Raw genomic sequence first — 21,575 nt, forward strand, 5'->3', positions numbered from 1 at the left:
TAGTAGCCTTGTCTAAATAAATCTGTGGGGAGATACAGGTACTGGCACATGAGTGGACCAACGACATCTGCCCACAATTAAACGCCGTTTTTTTTTTTTCTTTCTTTTTTTTTGTACGGCTACTTTTTGCCGAATGTGCCGTCAAAATGCAGAGTTTCCCTTTTACAGGTGTCGGTCAGTCGGTTCAGATTTCTTGAATGAGTTAATTACATCTCTATAAGGAAGATATATGAATAACAACAACGATTCCATACATCTAGAATCCACTCAGACCTAGTTTGTGTTGCCTCCTGTTTTCCCGGTATCCAAAAGAACTTTCACTTTAACACGGACGCCATTTTGGCTCACAGTTCTGTGTGTGAATTAATGGACACATCCAAAGCCCAATGCAGAAGTATGAACGCTGTTACAAAAATACATTTGTGTCTCGAGTATACTGGAAATGCTTTACAGCCGCTATGTTTGTGAGAAATGTACGGCAGCAGCACAAATTAGACCACGTGTCCACCACTAAAATCATGAATGCAAAACATATTTGAATGTTTTATCCTACAAGGTCAGTGGCTTTCTTTCATTTTGATAAGACTATGGTTATAATGAAGAATGGTACCACAGGTAGGCTCCTCATCGGAGCATGTACACACAATGGACACTAGGGGGCAGGCTACACACATCATGTTAGCACAGACAACCAACGAACAGGGTTTCTTTACAGACTATACACAGAGAGAGATCAGACTAAAGACAGAGAGAAGGAAGACCTCATTGTACTAATCGTCCATTAGGAAGTAATGACTGTAAGCAGCAAAATTCAATAGTAGTGACTGTACACTTACCACAACAGAGTATGAAGTCAGAGGGAAGGTGTTCTGTTGGGTTTTTTTGCCAAAGGTGAAATGCATTGTGGGTAGCACAGAGGAACAGTTTTCTGTCATTTGTATCGGTGCTGAATGTCATTTCATTCTAGGTGCATATAAGTATCTTTCAGCAACGACATATGCAAGAACAGTGGGAGAAAAAAGCAAAGAGTAAAAGTACCATTTAGTATTAAAAGAAACAAAAATAATATCATATTTTCACTCATAAATATCATGCAAATATATATACTGTACTGAAGCCCAGAAATGTGGGTTGTCATACTCGGAGTCCACTAATATCTTTCGTCTTCCTCCTGGTTGTTGTTTTCATGCTTTCCACCCAAACCGCTGTGTTCATGACTCTTTATATTAATATACAAACCATTGAACACAGTCAAATAAAAATCAATAAATAATGAATTTTATAGTGAGGTTTTGGATTAACGCCTTTTTTCTATATGCACTTTCAATGCTAATTATAATATTTAAGTTTGTCAGAGATGCCACACGAGACACAGTTAAAATGTGTTTAGATGTGATCCAGGTACGATAAGGGCCTTCAGAGGTGGACTTCTTCTTCTGTGTACTGTAAACATCTCATCTTTCTCTCACATCATGGAATGCCAGTAGTTTTTTTCACCCCTCATTCTCTAGTGGTTTGGACCAGTAAAGCAATATAATCACATCTGGCGAGATACGACTGCTCTCTAAACATAACTGAATTGTACTGTGTGATTTATTTTGCTGCGACGTGCCTCAGTGTGCCTAAGGAAACCACTTAGAAACCCGCTAAATAGTATGCAGTTTATAGTGAAATCGGTCCGGCACCATGCTGATCTATTCCACAGGCTGGCCCACACTGCAGACATCTCTACGTCATCTGTGACTGCTTTATGTAATGTGCACATGCACGGAGCCGTGTGAAAAGTGAGTTCAATAGAAATATGTGCACCGGGAGCACCACAGGAAGTCGATTCATGTAGAAACAACGTTTCGACTGTGTGACCGTATGTAGGCTTTTTGCAATTGCACACAGACTGTGTGTTTCCAGTTAAAGACTGCAACATGCGAGAATATTCCAGCTGTCACATTTCTCAGTCTTTCCCATTGTGAACATCGCGTCCAAGTCCACCATTTGTCTACATTTGTATTAAATCTTCAGATTAGAAAAAAATCCGTGAGGAGATAGCAAACTGTGGGGCTGTTTTTTTTCTTCTTCCCCCAAGTGGTGTAGCCCAGAGAGTGGGTGTTCGTACCGTGACCCACTGTCCACATATTACATGTTTGGCCGGCGTGTAGATGATGAAGATGGGTCATCCTGCGCCATGAAACCCACCGTTTACAGTCAGTGGTAAAGGGAGTAGGGACAGGTGAGTGTGTGAGTTTATTGCCCGCAGATATAGATGGGTTTACTTCTACGTACCTGCTTCAACACGCAACTATGCTAGTGAACAGTCTAAAGGGGTCGTGCAGAATCAATTCGGGCAGTAAGGCAGCACATGCAGGGGCTGGCCGGTGGGACGAGGACTCTGGGACTGGTGTACAGTATGGTGGGAGCATCCATTGATAAATATACACAATAGAGGAGGCGCTGTGTGTGTGTGTGAGTGTGTGTGTGTGTGTGTGTTTGTGTTTTTGTGTGTGTGTGTGTGTGTGTGTGTGTGTGTGAACACCTCCAGGAGTACTTGGTCTATCAGTCTCTTTCTGTCACGCTCAGTCATTATTTTTCTCCCTGCATCTCGCTCTCCACGCCGTTACTCCCCCGCGCTGCGCGGTGCACGAGGGTTCGGTTTCCCATCGTGGGTCCGGCGGTTTCTCCCCTTCCTTATCTCCTGGAGATGCTTCCACTTCTTGTTCGCCGGGCGCACAGCGGGACCCGCAGACAGCGTGTCCTTCCCAGGAGCAGGAAAGACCTTATCAACCTGCTCACTGCCGGCGTTCTTTCGTGCCCAAACTTGCTCGCATATCTGGTCGACAGTGTTCAGGTTGGGGTGGTCCACCAGTTGCATGAAGTCCCGGTACCAAAGCTTTTGGTTGGTCATTGCTGGCCCACCTCCGCTGCGGACAGGGGCGTCAGAGGGTAGATTGGAGACTGAGGAGGACACTGAGGGTATGACTTCCAGGGTGATGCCTAGCAAAGTTTGGGTGAAGCCGTATTCCATGGCGTGGCACTGGTAGATGCCGACATCTCTCTTCAGGACCCGGCGGATCAGAAGGCCTCTGTCTGTCTCGAGGATGCGGTCATCAAGACGCACCTGGAAAACGGAAACACGATTCAATATGGATGTAATTTACAACTTCCAAAGACCCTTAACGTTTGCCAGCATCACAAGAAAATGTCAAATTAAAATGAGAGAGAGACTTTCTAATTTGATGATACACAAACTACTGTAAATCCTCTCCCCCCTCTCTCACCTCTTCTCGTGGGTTCTGTGTATTTTTCTGGAAGGTCCAGGTCACTTTGGCCTGAAGGGATTTGGGGATACACTCCAAGAAAGTGCTGCTTCCCTCGACTCCGTACAACTTCTTCTCCGCCACGCGGTGCTTATGGTGGTCTGCAGGGGGCGGCAGAGACAAAGACACCATCAGTCTGCTGTACCTCGGAACATGTGCTCACGGGCGCAGGCAGAAATGGAAAAGGCTCTTGACATCCCAGAGAGGTCAAGAGTGAAAGGTTTAAAAGACCAGAGAAGGCAAGAACGGACAGGACCGACCACAGAAAGATAGGATAGTACAGACACCATGCTGAGCCGATCACTCAAGAACTCACGAACGCACCCTGATCTCGAACTCAAACAAAAAAATACCAGGTCTTTTTCGGTCCTTGACTCGTGACTGCTTGCGACTTGGCGTCACGAGAGAAACACGTAGTCCACATTGTTTGTTGGCGGTGGAGTCTGAGTCAACGCTGGTGATAATGACAGTCTCTGTGAGGGCACTGACGGGAACGTTCAGCACACTCACACATAATGACAGCATCCTGCACAACATGTGTGAGTATGTGTCAGTGTTTATGGGGAGGGGGGCTTCCGGACCTTTGATTTATGGGTTTGATGTGTAATATCTATCAAGGACTTCTATTGTGCGGCTGTTGTGCAGCAGTGTGTCCATACAAATCCCTATGTCTGTACCTAAATATCAGACATCAGTGAGGGCTTGCATTCTCAAATTTCAAGATCCAAACTGGATCAGAATAAAACCACCATTTATTTATTTTTTTGTAACCACCAGCACGACACGGATTACTGGGGAAACAATGGTGCGAACGTTGTCAAACCGATTCCTGAGCAGCGCCATGCCACTCTCATCAGAGACAATTACTCTGACCTTCATTAGTTTTACACAAGCCGACCTTGCGTTGCCACATGATGTAATCTTATTACCCAGGAGCTCTTTTCAGTCTGAGCGATTAGCCTGATTCAGTTATGTGGCAGAAAGACAGATAGCAGCAGAATGCCGCTATTGTGGTCTGGGAGCACAGGGGTCAGCAGAGGTGAAGGGAGGGAGGATTTCTTTTGGCACCGGGACAGCGAGACGTCAGATGCCAAGAGTCGCAGTGAGTCCGAGCAAGAGCGGGGGAGAGAGGCTTTGTTCTTATTTATTGAACAAACCTCCGCAGCAATCCAACCCTCATCGACGAGCAGCACGGCTCGGAAAAGGGGAGAGATCAAAGCTTCTGGAGTTTTCATGGTTTCACTTTTGGAGAATTAGCGATGGCCATGTTTGATTTTCCGTGTGAAGTGATGATTTCTTTGTCTGGGCAGCCATCGCTACTCATGGAGAACACACAGTTTAGCCACTGTTCATTCCACACAATACTGTTGCCGTTGATGGAAATGTCAAACACATCACTGCTGGCGTGCTTTCCGACTTTTGCTACAAAAAGACCCGACAGAAATATGCACTTTACATAAAAAGATAATATAAAAGATATTTTGCACCTTAAACACTCGTCAGCATGTTGATACTCTATTGAGCTGTAACTGGACAACACTGGAGCTGTAAATCACATCAATACATAGTTTGAAATGAGCACTGAGTCTTACCTCCGGAGCAGAGCGTGTTGGGGTCTCCATTCCTCACATCCTGACGACGGAAACGCCTGTAGAATGTTGTTAAATATGAGTTTCACCATCTTCATTTCTAATTGGTCAGCTATAAATATATTGACAGTAATGAATGGTCATCTGGTGTGTGTGTGTGTGTCATGGGTGTGTATGTCACAGACCTCTTGGTGTTTGGCAGGTAGCGAGTACAGGATGTCCCGTCCCAGGCGCAGTACGGGTCTCTGGCCAGGCAGCACTCGGCGCAGGCCTTCCCATACACACTGCAGCGGTGGAGGGGAACCTGGGCGATGCCGGTGTCGGAGCCGACATACAGCTGTTGCTGTGAAGTGACAGGGTGGTCGAGGGGGGCGAGTTTTAGAAAGAGTCACACTCAGCTAAAAGCAACAATCCAGCTTTCTGTGCATGTGCCATAGTATTTTGGGGGGTTTCAGTAAATTCAGTATAGTTTGCTATAATTCTAATTGTAACAGACTTACCCGTTTTGATGAGATCTGCATGTTGATGATAGATGATGCGTCCTGAACAGCAGAGGAGATAACCGCAATCGAATTACCACATTATACTGCATGTAATCTATCATCTGTTATTTTTAAAGGCAAATGAATTAACATTAACAAGATTTAACAGTTTAACAAGTTTTGATGTGTTGTGATGTACAGTGCTGTCAGATCTACAAGAAATGGGGATATATATATATTTTTAAAAAGCGTTATCGTAGTCTTCTTACTTTGAAGACCTCCAGCTCTTCCAGTAGAAGCTCCTCCATGTTGTTCCAGCTCTCCTTGGGGACATTGATGACCTTCAGTACGGTCCCCTTGTCTGAAATAACACATGCAAAGTCTTTTACTGTGCCGTCTTTTGACTTTCACGGTCGAATGTCGGTAAGGTTCAGATCTGAAAACAAGTCATTCACCTGTGCCGATGAACATGACATCGTACTGTCCGTCGGCGGCGCTGACTCTGTCCACGGCGATCTGCGTGAAGCTGTAGTCCACGTTGGTTCTGACGAAGACGGGCCGTCGGCTCATGGGGTAGACCGGATTGTACATCAGAGGGTGGTGACGGGCAAACTGGATCACATCGTCCGGGAAACCTTTCGTGGATTCAAAGCTGCCGAACGTCTTGCTGGGACACTACAGGGGGGCGATGAAGTCAAGTTTAATGCATGAGGTCATTTTATAATCAATCTCTTTTTAAAGAAACTTGTCATTTGTAAATATTAGCTTGTGCATTTTTGGTTCCACTGTGGCGCACCACTTGCTGAACGTCAACTGGGAATCGGTCCAGGCAATGTGTGAACGTGCACTTACGTATATTAATATACTGATATTTTTTAAAAGGATTTAGCTGCGGCATGCTACAGAAATTTAATAATCCAGCCACTTCACGTTTACTGTAAGAGCTCTGGTGAACAGGATTATGAGACTCAGAGACTCTTTTGTCATGCTTGAACTCAAGTATTCCACACTGAACCATATCTGACAAGTACATTTGTCATTCATGGGATAAAATGTCGGACTCGTCAACGTTGCAGTTGGCCTGAGAGCCACAGTTCAGCAGGCCACAGAGAGGTGATTATGGCCTGATGGGTCACAGGGACGTGAGAGAGATTTCCTCCAGGTCAGAGTCCAGTTTTCCCCTCTAATTAAAATTCCAGTCCAGCACTTTCATTCCAGAATACTTGAATTTTACTAAAATACTATATTTTACTGATTCACGAAGTGTTTGTGGTTTTTATCCGACAGTTCTCACGGAGTGGACAATTTTTTGATCTGGTGTATAACTGCTTTAAGGGCAGTTTTGCATAATTCCCTCGTAAGCATGATGGTTTCCTTTTAATTTGATTTGTTCCACTAATTTTACAACCCAGTGAGGTGACGATGTCGTGAGAGGGGGTTTACTGTAGGCCAAATACAATAACTATTCTGCAGTCGTACAATGGGGATTGTTCTGCTGCGGCAGGAACAGCTGGAGCGCTGCATAACAAATCCTGCTGACGCTTCACTTGTGTGCTCAGCAGAATGCAAGGGGCCCCAATAAGCACTTATTGATTGGTGGGACATTGGGGGGCTTTTGCATGAAATTGGGTCTAATGCAGAGCTCAGACCACAATTACATATCTCAAAGATATTACATGGGATCTAATTATTTAAATTAGTAAAAACTTATTTTTTCTATTTACATCCATTCCTTAAGATTTAATCATTGGCATGAATGTTTTGTTTTGCCATCATTTTACTCCATTAATGTATAGATCTGACATTATTGAATTGAATCAAAAAAACAAACAAAAAAAAACTACCATAGAGGAGACAATAGTGCTCATTATGCATAAGAATATTATCATCATATATGGTTTAATTGTTACTGGTGAATTAGAATATAAGCAATTGGTGTTCAATAAAGTTCAATAGGGAGCAAATGTTAACTTCTTTATAGAGTGTTGTTATAAATAGCAAAGCACATGATCATTTAGATTAAAATCTAAATTTACAAAGTAACTAGCTGTAAAATATGGAGTTTATGGACAATATTTCACCCGAAAAAGTCGTAGCATAGAATGGAAAGTATGGAAGTATGAAACCTTTGTCCATGTGCTTTGATCATGGATTAAAGCTGTTAGCATTGCTCTATTGAGGTGTCATTACTGTTATTGACATACCATTCCTGGGCGCGGATATGGGACTTTTCCCTGGAAGGGGACCCACTGGTAGTTAGGCCCCTCTTTGTGAGCAAAGGGCCCCAGGAAGGCCCTCCGGATGTCATTCATGGAGTAAAGGCACACAGCTGAGCCCTTAAATACACTGCTGCTGGGGCACAGGGGAAGCTGCGTTAGATACATCAAAACACACACACACACACACACACACACACACACACACACACACACACACACACACACACACACACACACACACACACACACACACACACACACACACACACACACACACACACACACACACACACACACACACACACACACACACGTACATAGCTCATCTCCTCCTTTGTACATGCACAAACAAAACGAATGGACTCTGACCTGGATGTAGAGAAGACAGTGTAGACCAGAGGATTCTTTCGGTCCCTTGTCTGCAGTAGAAACACATCGCCTGGGGACGGACACACACACACAAACTCAGGTCAGGTGGTGGTAGGTCAAAGGTTGAGAGAAAGATAAACAAAGCCCTATGGCCATGTCCAACAATTTAAAAGAGACAATTCACTGATAACAGAGGGTCATGACATGGAACAAAATCCACCTCCGCCTCGTGCAGTGGTTTGTAGAACTTTAGATTTTAGTAAGATTTAGTCGCATTCAAATATTTTTGCTACGTCTTTCATTTCGCAGTCTGCCACAAAGCGTCTTCTGAGTCTAATAAAACAGGAGTGTTTAAAAAAGTGTGTCTGCCGCTGGTATTTTGTTATTTTCAAAAGGTTTGGATCAACACACATATTTGTACAGCGATGTTATTTCTATGGATCTGGCCTCAGGTGTGGTCAGAGAAACTCGCGGTCAAGATAAGAGGCTCATTGTTCGTACGAGGCAGTGTGCTGGACAGATGTAGCCTCAGGTGGAGCGAGCGTCTGCACACATTTTTCCACTTAGTTCACCTTTCACTGTGTCACGGGGTAATGCAGCGAGGCCAATCGCAGGTAGAGTCAGAGATCGATCAAAAACATCTTGAGAGCCGAAACGGCTGCAGCTGCGTTTGTTAGATGGTGCACTGCCGTGTTTTCATTGTTTGAATAAGTAATTGTGCGTCAGTCATTTTAATAATTCATGAATGATTCCTATTGAGTATGTAGAGCCAATCATTTTCAAGTTCAGTCGACTTTATTTTGGTCATTATCTTTCTTGATAAGTTGACAGCCATGTGACCTGAGCGATTTCTCACTCTATTTCTTCCAAGTTTTTTTTAAAGTTAATAAAAGGCAATATCCTCTAACTTTTGAGGTGTCAAGTGAAGCTCTTTCAATACTCAGCAGGTGGAGCGATCCGAAGCTTCACATGCCTGCCATGCCTATTTATGGTTGCTAAGCTGCGAATGGAAAAGGACTTATACAAAGAAACAAACATGGTTAACACTTCCTGCTTCATGTCCAGGGATTTAAATAGTCGCTGACGTGCTTTAACTTTGTGAACCCATTCCTTTTTAAAGTAGAGGCATAGAGGCTGTTTCTTTATCATGAACATTGGGTTCTGCCCACAATCCATACCTGATGCATTTAGCCTGAATCCCGTCAAAGGAAAACACATGGTTGCTTTTTGACATATGAAGACTCAGCAGAGACAAGCCTGCAACTTACTATGAACCCACAGGAAAAATAAATGAATGAGACCAGAATCTATTACCAATTAATCTCACTCGTGCTTTCTTCAAATCTGCAGGAATGTGGGGCTGAATGGTAATCTACCACTGAGGTTGCTGCCCTCGACTTTCTGATATGTATACACCCGTATAATGTACCTCTGTATGAAAATCAAGGTTTAAATACTGGCCCAAATTTCAACTCTTTGTTTTGCTGTCTGTGAAGAATTTGGTTCCTTTATCATACGGCTGATTGTGGATTGGCAGTGAGCCAGGAACCCCTGCACCACAGCATCTTGACTAATTTGCCACTTTGTTATTTGAGCTGATATGAAAGTTCACACCACAGTACCACATCTGTTGAGGTCTGATTGAGGCTTTCAAGATCAACAAGACACCTGAGACAACTTTTACTTGACTTTTTCTACTAGGGGCCTTCCCTTCAAACATAAATAATGTTACTGCATACTTCATAGCATCACAAATGAGTCGTTACATACAGTTCTGACAGCACGGGGAACTTACGCAGCTCGTCAAAGTACGTGTCGCTGCCGTCGGCTCCTGGTACCGAGCAGATCAGACGGGTCTTGAGGAATGTCGTCCACTTGTTCACCAGACTCCGCTGACCGCCCATGTCATTCTGAATCAAGACAGAACAGTCAAGAGTCGCCCAGCAGGATATTACGTTTAAATGTGTTTTTTGTGTGAAACAGGAGACCAGGGCAGTTCATTGAATGGGCACCAGTCAATCTCCACGTTGAGGTTTGTTTTAACAGAGGAGGAACTCATTTCAAAACAGTAATAATCAGGTCGACACGCCTTTGTTCGTTTAAGTAATGAAATAATCTCTCACCCTGCAGAGTTGTCCGATTCGGGAGTAGGTGGATTTTCCAAGTCCCTGGGCCTCGACCGCCGTCTCGCGGAAGAAGAAAAATACCTTGTCATCATCAGGGTTTTCACTCTCTGGGACCCAGAAGGAACCAACAAACTTGGGTTCTGGTACAGAGAGGAACAAGGTCACATAACGTTATACGGGTAAAGCAATTGAAAGCAAGTATTAGATTCAGTGGAACGATGGAAGTCTAGAGAAAAAAAAAGTTGACGCCTTTTCTTACACCAAAAAAACCCATAAACACACAAACACACACGCACACGCACACACACACACACACACACACACACACACACACACACACACACACACACACACACACACACACACACACACACACACACACACACACACACACACACCATTGAGCCAGCGTGAGTCATGCTGTTCGGTGCGGATGGAGGGCCGTCTGCCCAGGCTTCTGAAGATGGTGAAGTCACGCCCCATTAAGTCTGTGGCCACGCCAGCATACAGCTCATCACCTAGGAGACAGAATGAATCAATAAGTCATTGATCGGTCATGAGACCCTTTAATGACGACCAAGGGGTAGCATGAGCCCAACTGTGCGGTTGGCTTAAATGAATCAGTTAGGATAAATCTCAGGTTAAGAAGAACGATGTCGGTGTGCAAGGCTCAAGTTACCAATGAGCACAGAGGCAGCATTGTGGCGAGGGTCATACGGACTCTTCCCTTTCCCGTCCTCCACCTGGGAGGGGTCGATCCTGAACACATGGTCCTGACGGAGAGAGAAAACAATGTGTTGAAGGTGTGATCGCATATACAGTAGTTGTTTTCGTTATCAGTCACTATTGTGTTGAACTTGATAGATACATAGTAAGTATCGTGAGTAACATTGATCTAAGTGTTATGTAATGTAATTGCACTGTCAGTTGGCAGTTTGCCTGTACGCCAAGCTCATGTAGTCTTGTACATCATTCCTGCAATCAATCCAATTTAATTAGATTGCATTATCTTTATCTCTGTTAACTCCTAACTGAGTGCATCAAAGACAAGAAACCACGTTATAAAAACATATCCTAGTTGTGGTGTTTCACTGGTCACCGTATGTCTCTGCATTTTAATAAAAAGATAATAATGGAAGGCTGCCGTTCAGCGGGCTGTGTGTGTGTGTGTTTGCGTTGGTTTTGCTTTGGACAGTCTATTCCTCACCTCCATCCTGTTTCCCACCTCTACAAATGCACAGGTGGGGTGGAAGGCCCCAGTTCCACAGGCGTACAGGTGGGTGCGGTTATAGTGGTGCACGATCTTCACGTAGTTCACGCAGTCGGACTGAAAGACACACACGGATATACACAGTGTCAGTTTACCCATGAATAGCAATTTTTCCCCCTACATGCTTGAAGCAAATGCAGCTTCATCACTATACACAGTACAGGGATAGCATTCCCGCAAGGGGATACCAGTACTTTTGCTTTTCAAAAAGATGTATCCCTAAAAGAAAACAAGTCACTTGTACATTGTCACCTATACCACATACCAAAATAAATCAACCTGATAGATCAAGAAAAAAAGAAAGGATCCCCCAACAAAGCAGAACATTCCTCACATAGCTCCTCTCCCTCCGTCTGCCTGTGACAACACTGTTCAGTCTTCAGCTCCGACTCCGACCAACTGTTGTGACAGCCTTTATGTGCCGGCTGCAGCGTGTCTGTGTGTGTGTGTGTGTGTGTGTGCGTGTGTGTGTGTGTGTGTGTGTGTGTGTGTGTGCGTGTGTGTCAAAAGTACAATAAGTGCCTGTGAGCTAAGAGAATAACAAACCAAAAGGGGGGAAGCCTTATGCTTTGTTACCTAAGCTGCTTTGAGACATGCACTAAATTTCAGATATTTTCCGGAGGGGGCTGTACTGCATGTGAGAAAACAAATGTCCCAGCCAGCCGCTCCTTGAGAGCCCGTGTGAGAATACAGTGTCTGGAAGATTCCCCGCGAGCAGGTGGACACTCCGACCAGGTGCCACCCCTCGCCCGAATGTTCTGGAAACTTTCCCTATCGGTGTGAACGTGTCTGACTCGGACAATCTCCTGCTGCAAACTCCGGGGGCTTGTTCTGATTTGACATGGCGAGGGGAACGCTGTGATTAAAATGGGCAATTCCCCATGAAGACAACGCCACAAAAAAACAAACAGCAGAAGAAGTATGTTGTGTAATTTCATGATCCACATTCGCGTTGAAATTTGGGATTTTTTTTTAAAGCATTTAGGCTGCTAGCTCCATCATTGTGTTCTGTTTCCCCTAGTGAAGGGGATTTTGAACAGAAGCCAGGGGTAAACTTGTCTTTTTTAATTCATATAGCAGACCCCTTTCCATACATTCATTTTAAATCTCACCCTGCTTTATTCTTTCACATGACCAGTTTTCAGTATCGCTGCCCCTCTCTCTCCTTTCCCTCCTATTCTAATCTAGACAGCAGGTTATTGACCCACAGGCACATCTGTCCACCCTGGAGTCTAGTTACAGTGGGATGTAACCAGACTCCAAGTCTAAATCCAGGTCGGACTATAAGTGATAAGAGCGTGAACACCATGACTACCAGTATCAGTCTTTGTGTTGTCATTGAAAAACTATTTTCCGAAAAGTTCTATTCATCAATACCGTGCTGTCTTTACACACTCCTGTAAACACACACACACACACACACACACACACACACACACACACACACACACACACACACACACACACACACACACACACACACACACACACACACACACACACACACACACACACACACACACACACACACACACACACACACACACACACACACACACAGGCTCTCACATCCGATGCAACCGTCCCTCCTTTCCTCTCCTGACTACTTCTCCCCAGACGAGTCGCGGTAACATCTGTCTGTCGATCAAGTTACATACACATCTGGATCCCCGGGTGTCAGTGGAGGTTTAAACGTGTATATGTCACAGGTCACTGGGATAATGAATAACCACCCATGTTGATCCTTTTAATAACTGGATAGTTCAAAGTCTGATGATTCTTCCTAATTTAATTTGCGAATAATCTTTTGCCTGATTGACCTTGTTCATGATGGTCTTGTTTTAATCTTACAATTATATCCAACATGGCACTGTTAAATGTTATGTGTCCCTCTCTCTATCTATCTGTTGTTGTATTTAAATACTCTAATGTTTAGGACTAAGGATTGTCACTATTTTTAGGTTTCCGTAAAAGTAAAAAAAACAAAAAACAACTCAAGGAATTTATGTCAATTTGTCTTTTTAATCTGTAATCTAAACATTTACACTCTTCTTTAATCAGATTTCTTTTGTCACCCGTCTGTTCTGTTGTGACCAGATTGTGAAAGTAGTGACCCAGGCGGAATTGTGGCTTATTAGGCCTGGCGCGCACACACACACACACACACACACACACACACACACACACACACACACACACACACACACACACACACACACACACACACACACACACACACACACACACACACACACACACACACACACACACACACACACACACACACACACACACACACACACACACACACACACCCGTTGGTTTAGAACAAAGGCCTGCTTTTCAGCCTTTGAAACACACCAGGGAGTTAAGAGTTTCAGTTGGTAGTGTGTGTGCGTGTGTGTGTGTGTGTGTGCACATGTAAAGGTGCTCAACCAATCAATGGGCTGATTAAGCCATTGACAAACACAGGAGACCTCTGTTTCCCATGAAGAGAGGGGGTACACCAACGTTTGACACACACATTTATGCCTAGAGGGAAAACACACACACACCACGCACACACACACACATACACACGCACACGCACACGCACACACACACACACACACACACACACACACAGTAAAACAATTCTCTATTTCAACAACCAACACAATTCTCTGTGAAAGCACAACCTCGCCCATTTCCAATCAGTCTTTTTCCCAGGATTCCTATTATCTCCTCCTTCTCCCAGATGGACTCCCATAAAAAATGTTTTTGTTGTGTGTGTGTGTGTGTGCGTGCGTGCGTGCGTGCGTGTCAGAGGGCAGGAAGGTGAGGGAGTCAGCAGAGCAAAGTCAATTCTTTGATGTGACAATGGAGAAAGACAGCCGGAGGAAAAGAAATGGCAAGAAGAGAAAAGATGCTTGAGAGACCTTGAAAAGATCAGAGAGGAAGGAGGAGAGGAAAGGGAGGTGAGTTATGCCAGCAATCACGTTTCCTCATTTTGTGTGTGTGTGTGTGTGTGTGTGTGTGTGGGTGTTTGAGCGGGTGTGCAGAGGCTAAAGGGTTCACTGGACGACCTTTGACCTACTACTGACTCATTGGGAGAAACAGTGAGCAAAACGCAGGCAGTGACCTCACGGCGGCCTGAGCGTTGGGCCCTTGTGTCTTGTGAAGCTGTATTGTTCGGTTGTGGATTTCTTTTTTTCCCCTTCTCTCTCTTTATCCTGCCATTCTAGAGATGATTAACTCGATCTACCTATCAATTATTTCAGTCATTATCCGTTCTCCTGCTACTCCTTCTGTCCATCTTTGTCGTTCTGTCTCACACAGGTTTTCACTCTAGTATTTTTGAAAGAAATATTATAAAGTGGGAAACAGAATTATAGGTGATGATGATATATCATCTCGAAGTTAAAAAAAAACTTCTGCTCTTTTTCTAATACAACACCGCCCATTCATGAAATGGCATGAAATAGTTATTACATTCAAACATTGCCTAGTGCATGTCATTTATTTTCCAAACCATTTAAACACCATAGGTTATTCTATTGCATGACTGTAAACGTTTGTACAGAAACAGAGCTTTTGTCTGTCTTTCTTTTTTCTGTCCCGACTCTGTCTGAGAGTTCAAGCAATCCAGGAATCTTTCATAAAGTTAATGACTGAGAGCCTTTGACTGAACACAGAGCCATGAACACACAGCCCACTGTAGACAACCATTAGATACACAACAGAGCCCGGTGTAATAGCCCAGGAATGCTTTTGGCACTTCCTGGATCAAACGTCCAACATATTTCTGCAGAAACATACCAAGCTCTAGATTCTGACCTCCTACAAAATGTACAGATAAATTAATATCACTGTAGAACACATCTACATCTTCTTTTTTTCCATGAATGGGATAGAAGGGCGCAGTTGCGAGTATTGTTTGTGTGTGAAAAAGTGGGTTCCCACCACAACACCAATCTGGAATAATTGGAAAGTCAAATGATTTCACTTGGGGTGTATCCAGGAGCATTCTGCTTCACATTCACGTATCTGGTGGCCACTAAGTAGCCTCATTCAATAGATAGGGCTACAGCTACAATCTAAAGTTGTTCAACATTTTTAGTTCAAGTTTATGTTCAGAGATATATTATCTTCTCCAGTTTTTAAGGCTACATCCGCATTACAACATTTTCACTTCAAAAGGCGTCACTGCGCGTTCATGCCTGGTGCCAGGGCTGATGCTGATCGAGAAGCTTGAGAAGCGCCGTTTGCTCCGTTTTAGTAAGAGAACTCCGGGGGGAGGCATCGCAGTAGGGAACAAGCTGAGATGGTAGGGAACAATAACACAGTCACACCCGCATTCGGTTCCTGATCGGTTCTTATCAGTCACGACTCGACTGTCAGCGGTGAATGCAAAAAATGTTGTAAATACTTTCTTTAGGCACTAGTTCCATCTCGTCGTCGGCCCAAAAGAAGACTACACTTCTCTTTTGTAAAAAAATCCCTTCCTCGCCCATAATATTTTCTGCAACTAAGTAACCAACTGCAGGGTAGACAATCTGCTGCCTGTTTACACCGACACGCTCAGTGTAAATGAATGGTCTCGTGATATACGTTTTTTATATGCGTTAGTATGGACGGGGATTGAGAATGATATGGAGCTCAATCTCTGGTGTGGACTGAGTTTGTTATAGTTTTGATATGCTCTTTTAAAGCGTACTGTAGTATGGATGTAGCCTGACTGAACCTCAGTCAAGTCAGGGGAGTCTGTCGAACAATACTGGACCAGACATCGCAGGCTCACTTGCAACAAACCTCCTGACTCCTGCATTGGTTGAGAATAATGTACCTTTTGGCTGTGAACAGATGTATTTGATGGATACCGACGCGACTCTCTTCTTCTTCACTCCCACTGGTTGATTGTTACTGGGTCTTTGAAGGCAGAGAAAGTGACAGAGTGGGTGCTTCCGTGACAGCGTACACGCACGCTCCGTCATCCCTGTGGGTTCGAACGCGGCTCCAGCTGCACAGCGACGCCTCCGTCGGAGCGCCGAGTCAGACCGACCGTCTGGGGGAACCTTTCGCATGTTTACTGCCACTGTCTGACTGTGTTTATGTGCATGCGTCTGCGCTTGTGTGTCTGGGCCCGTGTAAGGTGGCCTGCCTGCGGTCGATGAGTGTGTGAGTGTGAATAGTGAAGTGTTTAGTACTTGTCTTTATGCGGGCAACTCTTAGGCCTGTCACATGCGTCAAAGTTGTTCATACCCAATAATGTCCCCCCTTCTTTATTTGTGTCGATGTACAGCTATGTGCTGTGAAATATGTGAACATGCCTGTGACTGCTGTTTGTGACACAACGAGTTAACAGTGAACAGGATGATGTCCTTTCCCTTCATGAGGGTTTAAAAGGAAAGTGTTCCAATAATATGAGATGCAGAGCAAACATGGATGTGGAGGGGGACTGAGAGAAAGTGAGGCGAGTGGGAGAGGAAGAGATCCAGTGGGGGAGAGAGACGTCGGCCTCTTCCTATAGAGAAACACACTTCTCTGTAATTAGGGTCAACAGTGCGAGGTCAGCTCAGTTCTCACTGTGTGGGTGAGCGTAGAGGAGAAGAAGAAGAAGAAGAGGGGACTGAGTGTTGAACAAAGGATAAAAATAACATTTCAACTGACCAGAAAAAAAACTGCTGACAACGCAAGATTTGTCGACAAAGTTCCCCCCCAATCTTTGCTTTTGTTTTCTTATCTCTTTCTCTTTCCATCACTGCACCCGTTTTCCTCTGGAGCTATTTCACTAATTCTCTCTACCACTCCCCATCTCTCACTGTTACCCTTGCCTTCTCCACACACACACACACACACACACACACACACAAACACACACACACACACACACACTCAGACAGACTCCTGGTCAGGTGAAACTGGAGCCTGGCGTTGTGTATGAATGGAGTTCGTTGTCTGTCTGCTACAGCTGTGTAATCACACTGACGAAGGTCTTACACACGCACGTCCACACAAAGACGGGCACACACACGGGATACGCGGCTACATGAAGAAACGCACACGTACTGTCAAACATATTAACGTAAATACATTAAACAGTTTGAAGACAAATTTGGGGCATGTGCTCATGCTGATGTAAAACACGCACGCACACACACACAAACACACACACACAAACACACACACACACACACACACACACACACACACACACACACACAGTTCATATTGAGTTAGCTAATTGTGTGAGATATAATCCTGGGTGGTCTATAGGCTCCTTTGTGGCCTCTAAATAAAGGGCTTCACTGACCATCAATGACTCCATCCATATGCAGAACGTCCCATTTAGAAACATAATCATCAGGTGCAGTATTTACCCGACTTATTCCTTGAAACGAAAAGGTTTCTCTTCTGTAGATTAAAAATAGAAAGTCGTGTTTTTTTTTTTTTTTAATTCTTTGGCAGCTGACAAAGCACCCGGAGGAGAAGCAGGGTGGCATTGGTTGGAGACGTCGGCACCGTCCGGACAGTGTCACAGCAGGTCCTCCATCAGCAGCAGCCATGTATGCTGTAAGTCAGGTCCCACCCACCATTTACACGCCTCCAAGAAACCAGGTTACTTTGTATTTGATTAAATAATTTGAATAAATTCCTTTTTTTGTTGTTCCTCTGTCACTCGGTGATCGTACGTCCTATCATGGCAATGACTCCTGAAAAGGTGATTTGACCTCAGCAATGTCTTCCTTGGTGAAATGAAGTTTAAACTGCAACCTAATGTAACATGTATATATTTAGTGGGGTGGCTATTAGATTTCATCCCTTGATCTGACCTTATTTTTGTCACCACAGCATCATCACTTAACGTCTAAGTGTGTTAGAGATACGAGATTCTCACCAGGACTCCTCAAAGCTACTTTTACTTTGGCCATTCAAGGAAGCGCCACAGACCACTCTCTTTCCTTATGTCCAAATTATAATAACCAAATTACAGAGTTTATCATTAGAGATTAGTTGCCTTCATAAAGCCACTGAACCCACACCGGCGGTGAACTGCTGTGGAAAAACACAAATGCCCTTTGGCGTCGCATCAAACCGAGCAGATCTCAGTCAGGTGGAGCTGAGAACAAACAGATGCAGGGGAGGTGATCTCACCACAGGGCAGGTCCACATGTAGGAGGGCTGCACCTATTATTACACGTTTAAACGTGGTATTTGTGTCTTGTGACGACTCCCATGACTCCAGTGAATTAAAAGGTACCATTGTGTCGGGCTGGGTATGGTGGACAGTGCACTTCCTTCCGCGAGGAGCTCCTCCGTCGTCTCATTTAACACTGTGTACGATGGATTATATGGAGCGTCCACGTGATGTGCATCTTATCGTCCTGTCCTTCATCTCCAGTACACACTATCTTCCGCCACGCCTATGTCGATTATTCGAGTCTGTCTGTGCTCATCACACGCCACGTACAGTATTTCCATGTAACAATCGGAATTCAACAACAGGAGAATCTCAGTCAGACTCTGATGACAGTTGTGGGACAGTTTGCACAAGTTACGGGGAAACTAACAATATCAATTATTCTTCTGAAGTTTTTTCTTTTACTTTTCTTTTTTGTAACAAAAAACAATCCAACATCACTGGTAAGAAAAGGGATACGGAGGTGCACAGATCTGCTGTCTCTGGTGAAGAAAAGTAGAAAACTCCAGTAGAAACTGGAAGCGGGTAATATTAAGTGATGTAAAAAGACTCACAGTGATGTCCTTGCCAGCCCAGTTGCACTCCTCCCTCCAGTCGACAGGAGCAGGCCAGTAGATCTGAAACACAGCAGGCAACGGTCAGATGAGTCTCTTGCTGAAATCTTTTTGTCTGGATTACACTGACTAATTTAGAGTCCGCTTCATTTCATTTTTTTGGAAGATTATCTAACGTTCATAAAGTGTTTGTCACCTCTAGATTGATCATATTAAGGCATTCGTCAAATGAGACACCTGGAGGTCTGGAAGAATAAAGTCTAGGCTTTATTCTGTACTTCTGTTGTACCCAATTGCTCTCTCTCTTCCTCACCTGTCCGTTCCGATCTACCTCTCTGTCGTCCCTCCTCACCACCGTCTCACTGCACCTCAGTGAAAAACAGCTATGGCTGTGGTAGCTCTGCACCCCCAGGTCATAAATCAAACTCAACCATAAACGTAAAAAAACAACAACCTAGTTTTCAATTCTAACGCACCAAACCTGTAATTTACTCCAAACAGCTGTGCTGTATTCTGCTCGTATAGCTGTGGGGTTTTTTGCGTCTCCATGCGTTGAAGTGCACTGGGCGATTCTGTCGGTGGGTATATCGAGTCTGTTATATACTACAATGTGTCCTTCTGTAACTTACAGCTATCTCGCTCCTACTACAAAGGCCTACAGCGTCAGTCAAAGTATTTCATTTAGATATCAATCACAGCACTTTTTTGGGATAAATGCTGGCTTTTCATCTCTGTCCACTGCTTTGATTTTCTACCGTTCTCTATTGATCCCACATTTCTCTTTCTGCCCCTCTTTGCACGTGAGGCCACTCGCTTGAGTAGTCTCATATGTGCAAGGATATGATTCACTCATGTTCAAAGGGGCATTTTTCATTAAAAAAATCCTTCCATACCTCTGACTATTTTCTCCGCATCAGGTCACACGGCAACACACTCGTGAACCATGTGCTGCTTGACCTCGATAACTTCAGTGATAAAAGATTCTTCGGAATCAGACAATCATACGTCCTGATCATGAAATACAGGATGTCACCGGTAAAGATACAGTAGGTTTTATACTGCGTTGTTTTTAATGGACATTTTTTAAATGCACTTCAAACTGAAAGTGTCGAAAGTTGAGCAATAACGTCAATTGAGGGCGTTCACGATCCACCTTGTGCTCCTGCTTGGCGATGTTGTCCAGTGAGAGCGACAGCAGGAAGTTCTTGGCCCCGACGAAGAGGCGGCCTCTTTCTTCATCCAGCAGCAGAGCACTGAAGCAGCAGGAGCGATCCAGCTCGAACCGGCGCACGCCATGGAACTGCTGCAACTCTGAAATCACACACACACACACACACACACACATACACGGCATACACGATGTTACTGTTGTTATGTCCCTCTGCTACTTCCACCCGGCAGGAAGGATTTGACGTGCGAGTCGGTGTGAGTGTGTGCATGTGCCTCTCTTTGTACAAATGTACAGAAATTGTCAAAATGGATGCTATCGTGTTGGGACAAATGAGCGGAACACACCCTCTTCCTATTCCCATTCCCATTTTGTTGTCAACCTAGACCTAACTTACTCTTCTCTTAAGTTGTAAGTAACATTATACAATGACGTCAGAAGGACTTCCAACAATCAATGAATCAATTTGTGATCAGATCCAAATCTGTTGGCTGGGCACAGGGCCTCTACATGTCATGTGGTTGAAAAAGAAGATTGCCATTTAATTTCAGTGTTTAGACAACATAACTGAGCTGTGTGCTGAGGCCAGTGGCTTATTACGAGTCAGGACAAAATCCACTGTCAGTAATGACACTATGTTGGTTTCAATGGAAAAGACTGAGTGTCAGAGCTGCTTCCAAACTGGCAAGAATACATTCTGAGGGAACAGTGCCTAGGAAAATTCAGCTTGTATTTGTAAACTTATGCTATAATAATTAGACCGAGCCAGTGGAAAAACAAAAAAAAAAGGCAGTGCTCTTGGCCTAAGAAGCTGGAGAAATAAAGAGGCTGCATCCTCCCCTGCTGGCCTGGGCTTACACCAAGTGCTCAAGAAAGAAAAGACTCTGGCCTTTGCTCAGACATTAAAATGGCTTTATTAGTCTTCCATTGTTCTAATGTGAATGTATAACTTTAATTAAGGTTCTGACACCACCCAAAAGTCGCCTGCATGACATCAGGGACTCCCCGTTTTATAGAAATGTGCCATTTTCAGCGATTGTGTCATTGTCAGGTTCGAGGGCCCGGAGAAGAAAGATGACATTTACTCGAGGTGCCTTTTGTCTAGTACATGTTAAAAACATGAAGTTGACATCTTTGAAATGAATTGAAATGACTTTGTGTTGGTTACGTTTGTTGCTATGTAGCCTAGTAAGTTGATACGTTTTGATAAATCAGCATTATTCGAATACTTGTGCTTAATAATGCTCGCAGCTCAGTTTTGTTTAAAAGAAGGCCTCTTACTTCTGGAACACTAGCTATGTCACATT

General features: G+C 44.2%; 1 protein-coding gene across 4 annotated transcripts in view; it reads right to left on the reverse strand.

Annotated features, from left to right (window-relative positions):
• Positions 1-251: 251 nt before the first annotated feature.
• Positions 252-21,575, reverse strand: part of sema3b (sema domain, immunoglobulin domain (Ig), short basic domain, secreted, (semaphorin) 3B) — an 86,637-nt gene continuing 65,313 nt past the window's right edge. For all 4 annotated transcript variants that reach the window (XM_035644190.2, XM_035644189.2, XM_035644187.2 and 1 more), the window contains 16 exons: positions 20,254-20,411; positions 19,101-19,163; positions 11,304-11,423; positions 10,776-10,869; positions 10,495-10,614; positions 10,094-10,236; positions 9,766-9,880; positions 7,971-8,040; positions 7,587-7,731; positions 5,838-6,057; positions 5,652-5,743; positions 5,401-5,442; positions 5,086-5,243; positions 4,904-4,959; positions 3,273-3,412; positions 252-3,112 (listed from right to left, as the gene is read on the reverse strand). In XM_035644190.2, the coding sequence (XP_035500083.1) occupies positions 2,612-3,112; positions 3,273-3,412; positions 4,904-4,959; positions 5,086-5,243; positions 5,401-5,442; positions 5,652-5,743; positions 5,838-6,057; positions 7,587-7,731; positions 7,971-8,040; positions 9,766-9,880; positions 10,094-10,236; positions 10,495-10,614; positions 10,776-10,869; positions 11,304-11,423; positions 19,101-19,163; positions 20,254-20,411 (2,237 nt within the window). In that variant the 3' untranslated portion in view covers positions 252-2,611. The remainder of the gene's footprint in view (positions 3,113-3,272; positions 3,413-4,903; positions 4,960-5,085; positions 5,244-5,400; positions 5,443-5,651; positions 5,744-5,837; positions 6,058-7,586; positions 7,732-7,970; positions 8,041-9,765; positions 9,881-10,093; positions 10,237-10,494; positions 10,615-10,775; positions 10,870-11,303; positions 11,424-19,100; positions 19,164-20,253; positions 20,412-21,575) is intronic.

The sequence above is a fragment of the Scophthalmus maximus genome, chromosome 3 (genome assembly GCF_022379125.1).
Source record: "Scophthalmus maximus strain ysfricsl-2021 chromosome 3, ASM2237912v1, whole genome shotgun sequence".
Taxonomy (NCBI): domain Eukaryota; kingdom Metazoa; phylum Chordata; class Actinopteri; order Pleuronectiformes; family Scophthalmidae; genus Scophthalmus; species Scophthalmus maximus.